At 54.9% G+C, this 13,717-nt stretch overlaps 1 protein-coding gene across 6 annotated transcripts in view; it reads left to right on the top strand.

Moving 5' to 3' along the window:
• The window catches only part of Actn4 (actinin alpha 4), a 69,805-nt gene that overhangs the window by 31,741 nt on the left and 24,347 nt on the right, over positions 1-13,717 (top strand). For all 6 annotated transcript variants that reach the window (XM_021720368.3, XM_021720366.3, XM_040279845.2 and 3 more), the window contains exons 2-3: positions 12,745-12,859; positions 13,063-13,182. In XM_021720368.3, coding sequence (XP_021576043.1) covers positions 12,745-12,859; positions 13,063-13,182 — 235 coding nt within the window. The remainder of the gene's footprint in view (positions 1-12,744; positions 12,860-13,062; positions 13,183-13,717) is intronic.

Here is a 13,717-nt window from a genome sequence, read left to right as displayed (position 1 = left end):
TCGACCCCTGAGCCCCACCCCAGCCCTGGTTTGGATTTTCTTTAGAGACAGGGTCTCACTGAGCTGCCGAGCGCCTCACTGTTGCTGAGCCTGGCTTTTGACTTGTGATCCCCCGGCTCAGAGTGCTTTCTTAACTGACTGAAATTGTGCGCCCCACACTATCCCAGGGCCAGAGGGTAGTATCAGCCCCACTCACACGAGGCGAGGGACGAGATGCGTTAACTCTTAGCACCACCAGTTGCCTCTTGGCAAACTCCAGACCTCAAGCCTGGAATTTCTGCTCCGAGTCACCTCCCTGGTTCACTGGACTCCTTCACCCCCTTGTCCAGTACTCACTGAGTCCCTGCTGGGTGTCAGGTGGAAGGGCAGACAGGCTTGGGAGTACTGAGCATCTCAGCAGACCCTGCCAGTGCCACTCCACGCAGAGGTGGGGTTCAGACACCCGCCCTGAACTCCCTGTCTTACCTCAATTCTGGGAGGCATAAGGGAGGTCAGTGGGGATGGAGTGTCTGTGAGACAAGCCCGTGTCCGTGAGCGCAGCCCCCAGCTCCGCCCCCGCCTATTGCCTGTCCCAGGACACCCCGCGTGTTTTGCTGGAGTCAGAAGGCTCTGACCTGGCTGGGTGGACTGTTGAAGCAGAACCTCCCAAAACAGGAAAAAGGAAAAGGATCACCCAAGAGGAGTTTCAGTTGTCAAAGGCAGAACACTGCGCACTGTTCAAGACCACCCCCTGGCCGGCACAGTGGCTCTCCCAGCTGCAAGGCCCAGCTGGGGACGCTGTGAGCACCAGGAGAAAGCACGCTGCCTGCTAGAGGGAGGAAGGGGAGTGTCTGCCCTGCTCCTGTGTCCTGTCCTGTGGCACTCCAAGATCTGGGCGAGTTCAGGGCAGGGGGCAGGCTTGGCAGCTCTCTGACTTCATTTCCCCTAGATCCCAGTGCCTCTTGGCCGGATGAGATGTCCCTGGGTAGATTCACCCTGACTAAAATATTAATTCTGAACACTGGGCCTCTTAGGCACCTGTTAGGATTCCAAGCTGCACAGTCTCAAGGTCAGCATTGGCTTGCTTGGCTATCTTTTTGAAGGATCAAAGTTTAAACCAGGAGATCTTTAATCCCCCATCCCCATCTGGAAACCTGAGCTCAGCTGTAAGCATTGAAAGTAAGTCGGGTGTTTGTAGCTTGAACTCCCTGTTCTCCAGGTGAAGGGCCCCGTGTGCCCGATTGTTTCACAGCACAATGCCAGCTGGGGCCAGAGGAGGCGGAGGTGGGGCGGGGCAGGGCAGAGCCCCAGCCTCTGCTGCTGTCCTCATTTAAAACTGCCTTTTGGGAGTGGATGTTGTCTCTTTTAAAAGTAGCTATCGAGGTAGGCCTCACCCATCTCCACTTCCTGTTAGAAAGCTCCGGTGGAGGGTGAGCCCACCCCTCCCTCTGTCCTGTTGGCTCTACCTGCCCTCAGTTCAGACCCACATCTTCCTGTGCAGGTGAACTTTGCATGGGAACAGGCACTTCCCTCTTGAGAAGGACCCCGTTCTTGGGACTATGATCTGAGCAGCTTGGGTTGGTGTGTATGGGATGGCTCTGGAAAAGATTGTGTGAAAAGAGTCAGGTATAGCGGGAGCATCTTTCTACCAGCCGCTCCTCTCCTGGTCCAGTCCAGTCGAACATCCAGTGGCAAGGCCTCTCAAGTTCACCAAGCCTTAGACCCCTCATTTCTAGAAGGAAGGGATTAGAGTGCTTGTTCTCAACCCTGACTTCATGTGACAGTCACCTGACGTGGTTTGTAAAATGTCATTGTCTAGGACTTACCTCTAGGGGGTCTGATTCATTAAGCCTGTGAAAATCAGGCATTGGTGTCCGGTTGGGCAACACACACAATCCGAGCAGCTTGGGAGGCTGAGGCAGGAGGATTTCGAGTCAAAGCCAGCCTCAGCAGGTCAATCCTCAGCACCACATAAAAATAAATTAAAAAAGGGGGGGGGCTAGGGATGTGGCTCAGTGGTTAAGTACCCGTAGGTTCAGTCCACAGTACCAAAAAATGAGAAAAAGAAATTTAGTCATTTTAAAAAAAACTCCAAAGACCCACATATATTTATTGTCTTTGGATTTTTAACAAGGGTGTGAGATAATCCCGGTGGGGGAAAGAATAGTCATTTCAACAAATAATGCCAGAACAACTGGATATCCACATGCAGAGAAGGAAGCTGGACCTTTGCTTTACTGTGTATAAAAAGTTAACTCTAAATGGATCAGAGACCTAAATGTAGGAGCTAAAACTATAAAACTCTGGGCTGGGGATGTGGCTCAAGCGGTAGCGCGCTCGTCTGGCATGCGTGCGGCCCGGGTTCGATCCCCAGCACCACATACCAACAAAGATGTTATGTCCGCGGAGAACTAAAAAATAAAATATTAAAATTTCTCTCTCTCTCTCTCTCTCTCTCTCTCTCCCCTCTCTCACTCTCTCTTTAAAAAAAAAAAAAAAAAAAACTATAAAACTCTTAGAAAAAAACGTAGGTATTAATCTTCATGGCCTTGGGTTAGGCAATGACTTATTAGATAGAACAGTAAAAATACAAGCAACCAAAGAAAAATAGATAAATTAGACTTTCTCAAAATCAAAAACTCTTTTGCTTCAAAGGCCACTATTATAGTGAAACAGCCGGACACAGTGGCACATGCCTGTAATCCCAGTGATTTGGGAGGCTTAGACAGGAGGATTACAAGTTTGAGGCCAGCCTCAGCAACTTAATGGGAACCTATTTCAAAATAAAAAAAAGACTGAGGAAGTAACTCAGTGGGTAAAGTGCCCCTGGGTTTGATCCCTAGTATCAAAAAACACAATATTTGCAGCCAGGTGCAATGGCCCATGCCTGTAAGTCCAGCTACACAAAAGGCTCAGGCAGGAGAATCACACATTTGAGACCAGCCTTGGCAACTTAGTGGGATCCTATCTCAGAAAGTAAAAAAGGACCGGGGATGTAGCTCAGTGATAAAGCCCCCACCAGAGAGAATGTTTGCAGATCATGTAGCTATCTAATAAGGGTCGGTCAAGTTCAGAATGTATAAAGAACTCTACAGTTCAACAATCAAAAGATGGCCCAGTTAAAAAAAAAAAAACAGGCAAAGGATTTGAGTCATATTTCTCTAAAGCAAATGGCCAATAAGCTCATGAAAATATGCTCAGCATCTTGAAGACAAATCAAAGCCACCATGAAATGCTACTTTACACCCACTATAATAAAAATGTTAGATACTGACAAGTTTTGGCCAGGATATGGAGAAATTGGACTGTCCCCTTGTTGGTAGGTGTGTAAAATAGCACACCCTCTTTGGGAAGCAGGCCAGCACTTCTTCCAGGGATTGAACAGAGCTGCCTCATGACCCAGCGGTTCCACTCCTAGGGGTATGTCCAAGGCAATTAAAAACAAGTCCTCACAAAACTTCAAAATATAGACCGCAGCACTATTCCTATTGCTGAAAAGTAGAAATAACAAGAATGAGCTTTAAAATGTGGTATATCCACGCAATGGAATATTATTCAGACATAAGACTATGAAGTGCTCATATGTGCTTTTATGTGGGTGAGCCCTGAAGACCTGCAGAGTGAGTGCCAGGAGCTGATTTGGAAAGCCACATTCTGGATTTGTAAGAAATGCCCAGAACGGGGAAATGCAGAGGGGTGGGGGCAGAGGTGCGCCTTTGGTGGCTAGGGGAAGTGGAAAGGGACTGCTAACGAATTTGAGGTGGTGGGAATGTTCTGGCATTAGATAGCAGTGACAGTGGCCCACCTTGTGAGTATACCAAGATGCATGGGATTTTGTGGTACGTGGATTATATTCCATGAAAGCAGGACTCATTCTTCAAACTCTGTATGTTTAGAAAAGAATACGGGCATATCCATGGCCCACCAGCTCTGCTTCCACCCTGTACAAATTAATCCTGTTGCTGAATAACAAATCACTTCAGAGCCGAATGACTTAAAATAAGGTATATTCATCATTGCCAAAAAAAGAGGGAGAAGAGAAAGAAAAAGCCCCAGGTAATCCCAAAGCACCTCCAGGGCTGGGAACCACTGGATCTGAAGAATCTTTGGAAGCAAGAAGAACCCGATTGGATCATTATCATTCCTTTTCTAATTTTGGGAGTTTTTTTAAAAATATATTTTAGGTGTAGTTGGACACAATACCTTTAATTTCATTTATTTATTAACTTTTCCCCCTTATTCATTTGGTCATTTGGTCATCGGGAGGCGATGCTGAGGGGCCAGGAGATTTGGGGGTCCGTTGCTTTGGTTGGCCACCAGAGTGCAGCCAGCCACCTGGTGATTCCCAGCGGGCCTGGCTTCCCAGCCGCAGTGCTATGCTGGGGAGTGACAGGTGGCGATGGGACATCTGCTGCCAGGCTGCAGCATCCATTCTCCCTGCTGCCCGCTTGAGTGTTTGCAAGTGTCCGTTACTCTCATTTACAAAGGAGAATGCTGGAGCCTGGAGAGGGGACCCTCGTCTTCTGAAGCCACCCACGTTCACTAAGTGGTGAAACTAGGATTCGAACTCATGTCGGTTTAGACAGAGTCTTGCTGTGGTCACAGAGCCGTGCTGTCCTTTCTGGGCAGAGGGATGTCTGGAGGGTCTGTCCACTCAGCCAGCCGCTGCTACCTGTTGTGCGGATCCAGTTCTGCTCCAGCCAGGGTCCCCACCAGTCCAGTGGGATCAGAAGCCCCAGTGAGGGCAGTGCCGAGGCTCCTCTCCACGGTGGTGACAAGCCCAAACACGTTTCCTTCCCTGGCTGTTCATAGAGTGTCTACGAGGACTCCTGAGAGCAAGCAGATTCATCCTGAGCTGGACCCTCATCTGTATAAATTAAAAACAATGAAGTCCTAACAACTGGACCCGAGAAGTCCTGGTCCCGTATTGTTCGTTCACGCTAGGATTTATTGAGCTCCTACTGTGGATAAGACGCCATTCCAGCCAGTGGGATCCTGTGGCCTCAGTGCCCTCCTGTCACAGGCTTGTGTCACGCTCGGGAGGGAGACTGCCTGTGAGCAGCTAACAGTTTCTGATAGTAAGCTCAGTGGACAAAACAGGGAGGCAGTGGACAGTGGAGCTGCTTCAGGGAAGGCCACCTGAGCCGTCTCCTGCAGGAAGCCACGTAGCTGGCCCTGTGACGAGCTTGTCTTGGACTCAGGAGGGACCGCGTCACATGCTTTCTGGCACCTCGCAGGAGGGTTGCCAGGGCTCAGGCTGTGACTGCTGGGGGGGGGCTGGGGGAAGAGCCAGTTTCTGGATGGACACACAGGACCCTTGGAATGCTCACGGCTTCTCTGCGTGGTATTTGTCCCTCTCCTTCGACTAGAAAGATGGCCTCTTCATGTAGGCTGAGAAAACTCCGAATAAGGCAACCTCAGACCAGACGTCAGAGCGTGCCGTGTCTTGTGGGAAGCCATTCTCGCACGGGATTGGGCACCTCCCGGATTGGGTGTGAGGCGCTCCGACCAAACTGTGTCGGAGCTTCCCCCGCCCCTCCAGGTGCGAGCCCATCTGTGTGGGGGTGTGACTGACCACTGACCCTGAGGCCAATCACTGACCCTGACCTTGGAATGCTGTCCCCTCGACCTTCATTGGATGGAATTTTCCCCTGAATTTCTTGTTCCCCAATAAAAGGCCACTCCCTGGCATGCTCTCTCTCTCTCTCTCTCCTGCTAGACCTGAGTAAGCCTTGCTGCCCTACTGGGTGGTTCGAGATGTGAGCCAGAGAGGTGAGAGCCGTCTCGGACCTGGTCATAGAAAAAGGTAACTGGGTCTGTGTGTTTATTTTGATCTCACTAGTTAACTTTTATGCCACGAACCTCTTTAATGAAACCAGTGTGCTGGTCGCCTGGTGGAGTGTCTCACAGTAATTGCTTTCCGTTAGGCTGTGTCGTCACGGGGCAGGCACACGGCACGCCCATTCTGCTCCTGGCCGAGTCAGGTCCTGGGTGGGCAGCCCTGGTCCCGTGCAGAAGGGCTGTCTGTTCTGAGCCGCTGCCCCCAGCTCATTTCACCCTGGTCTCTGGTCTCCTTTGGAATGGAGTGAAGGCAATGGATCTTCAAAACAGGGCTCACGGGACAGCCTCACCAGCTGTTTCAGAGCTTCTCAGGCTCCTGGTCAGGGTGATCACTCCTCTGCCGGGTGGCTGGTAACCTAGATTCTAGAAGGCTGAATGTCTGGCCCTGAAAGCACCTTTTTATTTGGTGATGGAGCCTGGGCCCCAGGAGCAGTCTCTGCTTTCAGGAACTGAAAAGGTGCCCCTCTGGGCCCAGTAGCCATCTGGCAGATGGGTGATAAGAAGGGTGGGTGCTCCCCTAGAAATAAGTAGCCGCTCCTCCCCTGTGTGCCAGCCCTGACACCTTCCTGAGGACCTGCTGAGGCAGGAGCCATGGGCAGCGGCAGAGGCCACAGCAGGCAAGGTGGGAGTTCAGGAGGTGGCACGGCGCCCTCCCCCTCAAAGCAGCTGGTGCCCCAGCGGAGCGGCAGACCCAACACGGTATTTCAGAGATGAGGTTTGAAAACTCCCAGGACCTTGTGGAGGCCCGTTTGGCCTCCATGTGCGGGGGGGTGGGGGGGCTGGTTGTGACCACCTGCAGGCTGGGCCTTCTTTGCCAGGCATTGGGTGGTGACATCCTGCCAGGCGGGTGGGCAGCCTGGACACAGTGGAAGGCAGGGGCGTGGCTCGAAGCAGCCAGCTGTTCTTCCTAAAGTCTTATCAAGCCTGGCCTCAGTGGAGTCCGCATGGGAGCGTCTGCCTGGAGCAGGGAGGCCCTGGCCCAGCTGCCTTGCCCATGCGCATCTGGACCAGCTTCTAAGCCTAGACTGACTGCAAGAGGCCCCCCTTGTCCTGGTATTAGTGGGGTTCCTTCTGCCAACAGGCATTTCCTTGCACACCACGTGTGTGTGTGTTTTTGTGGTGCTGGGGTCGAACCAGGGCCTCGCACTGGCCAGGCTGTGCTCTGTCACCAAGCTGCACCCCAGCCCGAGAACATGTCTTGCCACGGGAAGTCAGGAGGGAAAGGGAAGGGAGCTTCTCCCGGGTCTTTTCTTGGTCTTGGCTTGTGCTGGGGTCCCGCTGCCTGCCCAGCCCCTCTGGCTGTCCTGGGTCTTCCTCATTTCTTATTCATCGATGGCCCAGAGCAGAGGGTCTCCGCTCTCTGGTTGGGGGAGGGCATCTTCCATGAATGGCTTATTAAAGCCACCACTGCCACATTCCTGGCCGCTGAGGTCATCTCCTGAACAATATCCATCATTCATTCACCCAGCCGCCCCACATCCTGGCTGCTGGGAGGGGTCCCTGTGACACAGGAAAGACTTTATGACCAGTAATGCCAGCGCCCCCTCCAACACACAGAAGTGACAAAGCAGAAATCACTGCCCTCCCCCCCCCCCCCATCTTGCCACCAGGACTTGAGCACATGGAGTCAGGACAGGATCCCAGACTTGCCCCTCCCCTCTCCACTCTTGCCCTGAGCTGTTTTGGCAACCGTAGGCGGCACTGTCTGTGGGTCTCCACGTGTGTGGAGCGCCAGCCACATCCTTCCTTCCTCCCCAGATAGGCCAAGAGCCTGGTGCAGCTGCCTCCCCTGGGTGCTGGGGACAGGCTGGGAGCAGCTGGGCCTCCCCGCTGGGTTCTGTTGGTCCAGTACCTTGCACTCTGCTCTCACGTCCTGGAGTGAGTGCCCACCTGTTTGTTAGTGTGATTTTGAGCAAGTCATGTGACTCTTCCTGCCTCAGTTTCTTCATCTGTTCAGTAGAGACGATAGCGTCCTGCATGATCATGGTGACGTGTGAGTGTAGGAAGCAGCCGAGAGCTGTCATTGTGTGATCACCTTTAATATTCAGGCTGCTGGGCTTCCTGCTGTGTCCAGGACATAGTAGGGCCTCCAAGCAGGTGCTGAATGCCCTGAATTCTTCTTAGATGAGGCGCTGTCCTGTTCCAACTGGTCAGATTTGCTGCTTTCCCTGGTGAATGACGGTGATGTCCAGAAGAGCTCCGGGTGCTTTGCCTTTCTCCCAGTGCTCTGGCCGCTTCCTCCCAGGATCTCACAAAACTGAGACCTTGGGTTTGTGCTTTCAATCAGGACAGGTACCTCCAACCTGGCTTCTCTGCCCTCCTCTTTCTGCCAGGAGGAAGAAGTTGCTCTCAGTTTCTTTCCCTTCTGGGGATTGAACCCAGAGTTGCTTTATCACTGAACTTTATCACTGAACTACATTCCCAGCCCTTCTATTTCAAGGCAGGGTCTCACTAAGTTGCTGAGGCTGACCTCAAGCTCACAGTCTTCCTGCCTCAGCCTCCTGAGTCATACACCACTGCACCTGGCGAGCATAGCCTTTTAAAGGCCCAATTAACTCCTTTCTTACTTTCCTTTCTCTGACCAGGTTCTGATCCTCCTGCTGCAGGGCCTTAGCACATGCTGTTCCCATTATCTGCAGAGCCTCCTTTATTTTTGTCTTATTGAACTTAACATTACTCAGGTCAGAGTTTGAAAATTACCTTTCAGGAGAACTTCGATGCACCTGCCCTTGCCACTCCATGAGACATTCCCCCACCATGCTGGACATTCTCTACAGCTCCTGTTATGAGGCAGGGGACACAAACCATCTGATAACCTAAGGGGGGACTCTGAAGCCACAATACCTGTTTTTAAATCCAGCTTCTAAAATTTTCTAGGAATGTGACTAATATGGGCAGGTTCCTTCGCTTCTCAGGCCCTCTGTTTCCTCGTCTGGAAAGTGGGGGCATGAGAAAGTTAATACAGGACAAAGTGCCCAGACCAGTGCCTGGCGCACAGCTGGGCCTTGGAGTGTCTGCTGTGGCCACTGCTGTTCCCACTCTCCCTCATGCTGTGCTTTCTTGGTGGATCATGGCTGGGTCGTGGGTGCTGTCGCTCCTCGGTGCGGAGCTCCGGGCGAGTATGGCTGGTCACGTTTGCTTGCCTTTGGGCTCCTAGCACAGGAGCAGGTGCTTGTCAAGGGAACGTGTCTGGCTCAATAGGTTCTAGGGTGCTGGGAACAGGCAGAGCCCGTCAGCAGGGGTCCGTAGCTCCCCCTGAGCCTCCCACCTGGTGGTGGGGCTGTGGTGGGCACAGGAGGCCTCCAGCATAGAAACCACCTCCCTAAGCCATCCACCCTCACGTTTCTCTGACCTGGGGGAGAGGAAGGATTTGAGCAGAATTGTCATGTTTGTGACCAAGTAGAAAAAACAATGAGTCCTACTATCCTGCTGGAACTCCAGCCCCTGTCCTCTCACTGCAAGGAGGAGCGGCACTCACAGTTGCTTTGTCCCAGAGGTGGCCTCCTGAGCCCATGCTGTCTTTGTCCCGAGCCCTGGGTCAGTAGGCGCCTCTCACCTTCCAAGAGGAGGAAACATGGCCAAGCAAGGCATGGGTGAGGGTGGGGGGCCGCCGTGGGCTCCCTGGCTCTGAGTGAGTCTGTGGTGGGGAAGGAGTTCCTCCCCGCCCTGAGCACCTGAGGGGTTCTGCTCAGGCTACTGCGTGGGCCTTTCCCTGGCCACGTGTGACACTGAGAGCTTAACCTGGGCCGGCTGCAGTGTCAGGGATTTGCTTTCATCCTCCTGTTTAATCCTCTTCTTAAGAGCAGAGATCCCAGTCCCCAACCACCACCCAGGAAAACAAGGCTCATCGTTTGCCCAGGGTTATGGCGGCTGCCCCAGTGGGAGGGACAGGCGAACCTGGAACCAGGTCTGTGCGATCCCCGGGCCAGAACTTTTGTTTACTACCCAGAGTAGACGGGCAGAGGTGGGCATGTGCTGGAGGGCAGGTAGTGAGCAACTCTGGGAGGACAGATGGCCTGGGCCTGAGGAGGCAAGGTTCGCTCAGCACCTCTGCAGGTTGGAATGGGGACTGTGTGCGGGGCCCTGGACATCACGTTTCCCTCCACACTGCTGCAGGAGAGGGCAGAGGGCCTTCACAGAGCAGAGGTGGGGTCCTGCTTTTCCCAGATGTTGGGTCTGAAGCAGCCAGCGAGCAGGTGTGGGATTCACCTGGTGCAGACTCCATGCCAGGGACTGTGCTGAGGCTTTGAGTGCAGTCCACACATATCCGGTGGCATCCGTGCAACAGCAGCACGAGGTGGACTCTGATGAACCGATTTCACAGGGGAGGAAGTGGGCTGCGTAGGTAGTCACTCCGTTGGAAGCAAGACAAGGAAGTCAGAGCTGCCGTTCAGCCCCAGGTCTGCCTCTCCTAGGGGGTGACCCAGGCAGGCAGAGGCCAGGAGCAGTGCCTTTTAGACATATGCCCCCCCACATCCCCTGCAGATGACAGGTGCCTAGGCCCGGGCTCCTGGCAGCGTGGGAGCACCATGGGGGTCCACCCTCGGGAGCTGCCGTCTTGCAGCCACAGGCTGAGGGATGTGACTTGGCTGCTTTGTTGTCAAAGGGCATCTTTCAGGCACAGGCAATAGCAGAGGCTGGACATCCCCAGCCACTTCCTGCCCAGCCCCTCCTGCTGCTGTCCTCTGCACCACAGGCCTCTGCCCACCGCGCAGGCACTGCGCCCTGAGCCATGGAAAGCACCTCCGCCCCGTGGGGTTCCCACGAGGTGGGAGAGGGCTCCTGCGCACGTTCTGTGCATTAAGACAGATGCCTGGAGGAGGTGTCTCCCCAAGAGGTGCCAAGGACCGCGTGGTGGCGTGGGCAGGCAGGGAACAGGGCTCTGGACAAGGAACAGGAACTCTGGACAAGGCAGGAGGGCTTCCAAGACCCTGCAGGGAGGGAGGATCTGCCGCCTGGGCCCCTCCGTGCGCTCCGCGGGCTTTCTTGCCTGGAGCTCCCGAGCAGACCACGACCCAGGCAGTGTGTACATCTGTACAGGAGAGGAAGCGACCTTCCAGGGCTGCGGAACTGCCCCTCTGGAGCCACAGCCAGTGCGCTAGGCCTGGTTTGCGGGGTAGAGGGCAGCAGGGGAACAGGGCTGGGAAGGCTAGTGGACATTCTCGTCAGTGAGAGCCTGCCTATGGCCTGTCCCCTGAGAGACTACACAGGTGCCACAAAGTGCTCGGGGCCACCGGTGTTGTGGGTCGGCACCTGTCAGGGAGATAGTGGGCGGAGTCCAGGAGGAGCTGCGCTCAGGGCACTGCCGGGTCTGCCCTGGGGATGGAGCCAGGGCCGCTTTACCTGCAGCCGCACCCACAGCCCAGCCCTTCAGGGCCTCAGCCTCTCAGGTTGCTGGGGTCACAGGTGTGTGCCCATGCCTGGTGGCTGCGTGATAAGGGCAAAGGTGGCCAGGGAAACAGCAGCGTCTGTCTCCCAGGCAAGGAGGAAGGGGAGTGGTCTGAAGCCTGGAGCTGGGCCCCTGGATGGGGTGCGTGCTGATTAGGCAGCGTCTTTGGGAGGGGCCTGTATCAGCTCTGAATAAGCAGGTTTGGTGAGAGTCCTCAGAGCACGCGGTACTTGGCCGGAGGCCCCACAGAAGCCCCCTTGTCCCCTGTGGCCTTTGCCTGTGTCCTGGCATAGAATGTGCTCTTGCACGTCCCTGGCAGTCTGCCCACTTCTGCGCTGGCCCTGCAGATTGAGGAGGCAGCTTGGGGCATGGGGCACAGCGGTTCCTGGGGCTTGGGGTGTTCTGAAGACCTTGCTGCAAAAGGGTAAGGACCAGTTTGCCCAGAGTTGTCTGGACATGTTGGTATTAACTGGTCTGAGCTGCCTCTGTGGCACTGATGTCTGATAACATGCCCCAGCTGGCGGGGCTGAGTGGCCCTGTCCTTGGGGGGTCTGCCATCATGATAGGTGCATCCAGGTCTGGCTTCCTGTTCAGGGTCCCCTGCCCCCACCTTCCAGCCGATCCTCAGAGATTCCTCTTCAAATGTAGCTGCTTCCCACTCCCCTGCCCACCCGCTCTAAGACAAGTCAGAAGTCAGGCGTTTGATTCAGAAGGATGGGAGAGGGGTTCCAAGGTGCACACCAAGAATCCCAGCAACTTAGTGAAATGTTATTTCAAAATAAAAAAGGCTGGGAATGGCTCAGTGGTAAATGTCCCTAGGTTCATTCGCCAGTACCAAAAAAAAAAAAAAAAATTAAAAGCTTGGGACATGGAACGTTCTATAGGGGAGAGAGGCCAGGGTGTTGGGCCACAGGAAGCCCCACTACATGACGTGTGCAGGGCTCAGAGGCTCTGTAGTCCTGTCTCTCAGGAGGGCTTGCCTCTGGGCCACCCTGAGTGCGGAGACAGTGAGGAAGCTGCGTTTATAGGTGGCTTCTCGGGCCATGCCCTATCTGCCACTGATGGGATTCTGCAGCCTCTCATTAGTCAGTGGAAGAAGCCAGTGCTTGGCCAGGAGCTATGTCCACCTAGAAACGAGGACCTGAGCTCTTGGAGGGTAGGGACCTGCCTGTCGTTTGCCACCTGTAGGACCTGCTGCTCCATCAGGGTTGTAGAACTTAAGAGCCACCTTGGACGCTGCTGCCTGGTGCACCGTGGGCTCCCTCACGGGAGCTGGGTGTGGGGGAAAGGGCGCTTGCTGCAGGCTTGACGGGGTGGGTTCAAGTGCAAGCCCTGCCGTGGGCCTCGGCTCCCTTATTTTTGCTCGGGTTACTCTAAAGCTCAAACAATGTGCACATTGGTGGCTCTAGGGCCTGGTCCTGAGCCAGTGTCCCATGGTAGCCTCTGCCCTCCTGGGCCTGGACTTCAGCCTACGCTTTTAGTAAGAGCCACTCCAGCCCGGCTGACCCGCCCTGCCCCTCTGTCCCACCTCCCAGACCTTCACAGCCTGGTGTAACTCCCACCTGCGGAAGGCGGGCACGCAGATCGAGAACATCGATGAGGACTTCCGCGACGGGCTCAAGCTCATGCTGCTCCTGGAGGTCATTTCAGGTGAGCCTCCCACTGACACAGTGCCACCGCACGGGGACTGGTGCCTCGTCACAGTGGGCCCCAGAGACACTGCCCCGTTGCCACTGGCGTCTGGGCATTGGCCTTTGGGCAGGTGCAGAGTGGCCAGGAGGGCCAGCGGGGCCTGGTGTTGGAGAGCAGGAGACACTAAGGCGCTGTCCGCTCCGTCTCTGTGCTTCTCTCAGGGGAGCGGCTGCCTAAGCCCGAGCGTGGGAAGATGCGGGTGCACAAGATCAACAACGTGAACAAAGCCCTGGACTTCATCGCCAGCAAAGGGGTCAAGCTGGTCTCCATTGGAGCGGAAGGTGAGCTCCTGACAGGGAGGCTGGGTCCAGCCGAGTTCCTGACCTTGAGGCTGACATTGCATTCTGAGCACATGCAGTGGTCTAGTAGTGGAGCCTTGGAGTTAAAGCCCCAATGTGTATTCACCAGTGACCACAGTGACTGCCCTCCATAGGATACTGGGCCCAGCAACCCCCACACACCTTTCAGGGAAGTCCAGGTGGGTGCAGTCCAAATCTGGGAAGTGTAATGGACCCAGCCATGAGGGACAGGGCGAGGAATGACTTTGACTTAGACCCTGGTCACCCTCATTTGTTCCTGCACTGGACCCAGCTACAGTGACAGACATGTGACCTGGTCCCACTGTGCCGGGAGCACCTCCACCAGGGCCCTGCCTGGCGTGTGTGGGCAGGAGGGAGTGCAGAGGAGAGAAGGGGCCTAGTGGCCCCAGTCGGGGCGTTGGGAAAGGACACAAGGACAAAGGTCTGCCCAGACTTCTAGAGCAGGCTTTGGACTGCCCCAGGATCCGCTGTGTTCCGAAGGGATACCATGGACCCC

This window comes from Ictidomys tridecemlineatus, chromosome 15, assembly GCF_052094955.1.
Source record: "Ictidomys tridecemlineatus isolate mIctTri1 chromosome 15, mIctTri1.hap1, whole genome shotgun sequence".
NCBI lineage: Eukaryota > Metazoa > Chordata > Mammalia > Rodentia > Sciuridae > Ictidomys > Ictidomys tridecemlineatus.
This window is presented reverse-complemented; position numbering and strand designations above follow the sequence as displayed.